This window comes from Macrobrachium nipponense, chromosome 12 (genome assembly GCF_015104395.2).
Source record: "Macrobrachium nipponense isolate FS-2020 chromosome 12, ASM1510439v2, whole genome shotgun sequence".
NCBI classification, from domain to species: Eukaryota; Metazoa; Arthropoda; class Malacostraca; order Decapoda; family Palaemonidae; genus Macrobrachium; species Macrobrachium nipponense.
The window spans coordinates 2,685,645-2,690,399 of NC_087205.1; the positions used below are offsets into that span (position 1 = coordinate 2,685,645).

Genomic DNA, 4,755 nt, shown 5'->3' on the forward strand with positions numbered 1-4,755 from the left:
CTTCAGTGCCTAATATGAAAACATCTGTGGCTGAACATCTTTCTAGCTGGAATAGTACATGAATGATATCGGTTTTTACATCTAAATATTAATAATGTTACTTCTTTACTCCCCCATCGCCCACATCAGAAATGATGACTCACTTTGGATGGTGAAGAATAGAGAGTCTTCCATTGAAAATGGACAGAATAGACAGTTTTCTCCTAGAAAAAAAACATAATATACAGTTTTCTTCTGGAAAAAAACAGAATAGACAGTTTTCTCCTATAAAAAAAACATAATATACCGTTTTCTTCTGGAAAAAACAGAATAAAGTTTTCTTCTGGGGAAAAAATAACAGAATCGTCAGTTTTGTTTCTAGAACTAAGGAGAGAATAGACAGGAAGAGCAGACAGTCTTCCCTTGAAAAAGAACAGAAGAGACAGTTTTCCTCTTGGAAAAAGGACAGAATTAATAGCATCCTTCTAAAGGACAGACTTACAACAATTTTCTTCTAGAAAAAAGGACAGAATAGTTTTCTTCTGGAAAAAAAAAAAAAGGATTGAATGGACAGGATTCTTCTGAAAAAATAGGACAGAGTAGTTTTCTTCTTTTTGAAAAAAGGGACGGAATAGACAGTTTTCTTCTGGATAAAAACGGAATAGACAGTTTTCTTCTAGAACTAAGGACGGGTAGTTTTCTTCTGGAAAAACAGGGCAGGTTAAACAGTTTTCTTCTAAAGGACAGAACTAACTATTTTCTTCAGGAAAAAAGACAGAATAGACAGTTTTCTTCTGGAAAAAGGACGCAACCGACCGTTTCCTTCTAATAGACAGAAGTAATCATTTTTCTTCTGGACAAAAGTACAGAATACTTTTCTTCTGGAAAAAAAAGGACAGAATAGACAGTTTTCTTTGGAAAAAGGACAGATTTAAGAGTTTTCTTCTGGAAAAAAGGCCAGAATACTTTTTTTACAGAGAAAAGGACAGAATAGACAGTTTTCTTTTGAAAAAAAAAAGGGGGGGGCAGAACAGACAGTTTTCTTCTGAATAAATGACAGATTTTACCATTTTCTTTTGAAAAGAGGGCAGATTTGAGAGTTTTCGTCTGTAAAAAAGGACATAAAATTTTCTTCTAGATAAAAAAAGGGCAGAATAGAAATTTTTCTTTTGAAAGAACGGGCAGAATAGACAGTCTTCCTCTGAAAAACAGGACAGAGTTGACAGTGTTCCAATAAAAGACATAAAAGAATTAAATGTTCAACCTCGCTAACACAGACACGCGCATATGACCTCTTAGAGAACATATTACTCCCCGAATGCAGAATTAATTGGTTGCTGCCCATCAAAGTAGTGGCCAGACCCTCCTGTTTAGATGGACAGAATAGAACCAGCTTCCCTGACTGACAGAAAACGTAGACATACAAGCATACAAAATCAACACCTTGAAACAAGGTTCCAACATATCTTGATAATATAACTTATCAAAAACGTCACAGCAAAGAAACAAAGAAACAGGTGGCACACGGCAGCAACAAGATGTAGACACAGACACACAGAGAGAGAGAGAGAGAGAGGAGAGAGAGAGAGAGAGAGAGAGAGAGAGAGAGAGAGAGAGCCGGAGGGCATGAGCGAAATGAATATTTTTGCAACGAGATGCAACGGCCCGACCGACACTGTCCGGGGTTTTGGAAAGAAAGGAGGCATAAGAAAGAGGACGAAGAGACAGGGGAGGGGGAGGGGGAGGGGAGGGGAGGGGGATGGGGGGGGGGAGGGGGAGGGAGGAGGAGAGACAGAGGCGATAGACTCGGGTGAGGTGGGGGGAAGAAGGGAGAGAGGTCGCAACAAGGGATGCCCAGCGTGCCCCATGACTCACAGCCGAAACGATGCTTTGCCCGGGATGCCCGCTAATCTCTTGGTATATACCCCTCTGCCCACCACCCACACCACGCCCGCGGTCAGCCAACGCCCCCGAGTATTACTACACTACTACTACTACTACTGCTTACGTATTCAGTCCCTGTTCTGTTTCTGCTCTCGGTAGGCTCCCCACCCCCCCTCCCCACCCCCCCCCCGCCCCAACCTATCCTAAAAACCAACCACAAACCTACACCCCCCCCCCCCCACCGGTCCGTTTCCTGATACCCCCACCACCACACCTACACCCTCGTTATTCCTGGCCCTCTCTCACGCCCGAAGATCCGCCCCTCCCTACATCCCAACTGACCCTGGGGCCCCATTACCCCTACGACTCCAGCCACCTCATTACCACCACCCCCCCACCCCAGAAAGGGAAACATCTGTGCGATTTATTTGCTGTTTATTCGTCTTGTGAGCGTTATGGTAATTCAGATCATGGCAAACAACATCGTCCGGGGTTGTACCAACTCGTACCGCGCGGAAATACCGCGGAAATACCACGGAAACAAAAGGCTCTCTCTCTCTCTCTCTCTCCAGTACGGCACACCGAAGTATTAATTCGCAACTCTTCGCTTCTCTCGAGAGGCAAACATCTCGGGGAATGAAAAAATGAAATAGATGGAAAAGGACCATAAGGAGAATCTCGGGTGGAAAGAAACTTCTCGTAAAGACTCATCGTCGTCGAAGACAAAGGATAGACCCAGGGCAGAGGATGCAGAGTAAGCAAAACGCCAGGGAGTTACGACGCGTGGAATAACATTAAAACTCTATGTTGGGACCAAAAAGAAAATGACGAAAAACGGTCACAAGGAGACTTTTAAAAAAGAAAAGGAAATATGAGAGAAATAAACTAGGGCTCTCTCCTAAGGGCTATATCCAAATGCTTCCAACAGCTTCGTGGTTGTACAAATGCGGTTAAAAATAGAATACGTTTTCCTTCTGTTTATCTAGAAACGTTGCCAAAAAGGTGGAGACGTTTGGTGCTACGAGTTATATTTCTAACTTTCGCTGAATCTTATTCCTTAATTAATCAGTTCTTGGGATCTACTTAACTTTACACTAAAGGCTAAGAGAAGAATTTACAGCTTCATTTACAAGCAGTAATTATTTAACCATGCAACCAAAAATGCCTGAAAATTAACTGCATAATCTTGAGAATCATCCTGGAAATAGTTACTTTATACCCACAATCTTGACCCATACCCCAAAATACCATAATACTACCCCTTCGAAATATTTAACAGCTTTTAAGAAACAACACTCAACAAGGGGTACTTAACAGTTCTAAAATTAGCTAAAAAAAATTCACAGAAGACTTACCGTACAGTATTATGACAATTCTATACCCAAATGTGAACACTAATAATCAAAGACTTCACACCCCTGCCTTCGTGATAGGGGAAATCATCGAAATATTTAATAGCTATTAAGAAACAACGCTCAACAAGGGGTACTTAACAGTTCTAAAACTATAGCTCGGAAATCAGCGAAGACTTACCGTTCAGCATTATGATAATTCTGTACCCAAATGTTGAACACTATTAATCCAACACTCCACAGAACTGCTTTCGTGACAGGGGAAAGCAACGAAATATTTAACAGTTTTTAAGAAACAACACTCAACAAGGGGTACTCAGCAGTTCTTAAATTATTTCGAAAATCAGCGAAGACAATTCTATACCCAAATGAGAATATTATTAATCCAAGACTCAACAGAACTGCCTACGTGATAAGGGAAGTTATGGGAAGTTATCAAAATGCTTTTTTTTTCTCTCTCTCAATACTCACCGACGAGGGGCACCATAACGGTGTATGGGGAGCTCTTGGCCAGGGCTTGAACCACCTCCAGCTGCTCGATGAAGCAGTTTGTGTCAGGTACCAGGTAACGCGGCCGGACCTCCATTTCCAGCGTGACGGAGCCTTCCAGTTTGCTCTGGAAATGGAAACCACAAGGATTAGAAACTCGAGAGGAAATTTGCGAGTTTAAACTCTAGGTTATTTTCCGAGAAGTATCTCGGTTAACAACTGAAGGTTTTTAAGAGTTTTGACGTCTTCAGAAGTGGAAAATATTAATTATTACCCGATGAATTATTACCCGACAAGAAAACGGTGAAAGGTTGTTGGAATTAGGTGCAGTAAACGGGCTATTTCGGAAAAAAATAAATGCTTCTTGAAATCAAGGTATTTTCAGAAAAGGGAAAGTGACCTAGGGCTTGTTGAAACTTGGCTGCCTCCAAAGTAAATCGTTCACCGAAGGACTAAGAGGCTAAAGTCATTTAAACAAAACCATAGAGCAAAAAGTTACATGAATAACCTAATTGTCAGAATGAAAAATAAGTCATTTATTTCATCTTTAACTACTTTCTGAAAAAGGACATAAAAGAATAAGTTAACATTTATGTTATCTATATAAACTGTTTTTAAAAAAAGGGACATTAAAAGACGGTCAAATGTTGTACGAATAACGTCATATTCAGATAAAATCCTTCTGCATTACAGAATGTCTCGATTAAAAGATTTTCAGGAGAAAAATATTTTATACCTCAGTTATCTTAAATATCAATCAACAGTTAGAATAAATATATTAGTAACTTATGAACTGGATGCATGCCATTTTAATAAAATTACATTAGAAAATAATACAGAGTTTAACATTACTATATACACCTTCCAAAAAATTACACAGCTCAAATAAAAATAGAAAAAACATTGGAGTACTGTGTGAATAAAGATATTCTCCAGACAATCTACAAGTAAATGTAGACTTGTAAAGAATGTGAAGGACTGCATGAATAATGGTGGGTTTTGGGATTTGTATATTATTACATAAAAAATTATTAAAAGGTGCAACGATTAA

At 39.8% G+C, this 4,755-nt stretch overlaps 1 protein-coding gene across 1 annotated transcript in view; it reads right to left on the bottom strand.

The window, feature by feature from the left end:
- The window catches only part of LOC135224294 (telomerase-binding protein EST1A-like), a 60,892-nt gene extending 57,039 nt beyond the window's left edge, over nt 1-3,853 (bottom strand). The window contains exon 1 of the mRNA XM_064263148.1: nt 3,687-3,853. Within this exon, the coding sequence (XP_064119218.1) occupies nt 3,687-3,801 (115 nt within the window). The 5' untranslated portion in view covers nt 3,802-3,853. The remainder of the gene's footprint in view (nt 1-3,686) is intronic.
- Nucleotides 3,854-4,755: the final 902 nt, after the last annotated feature.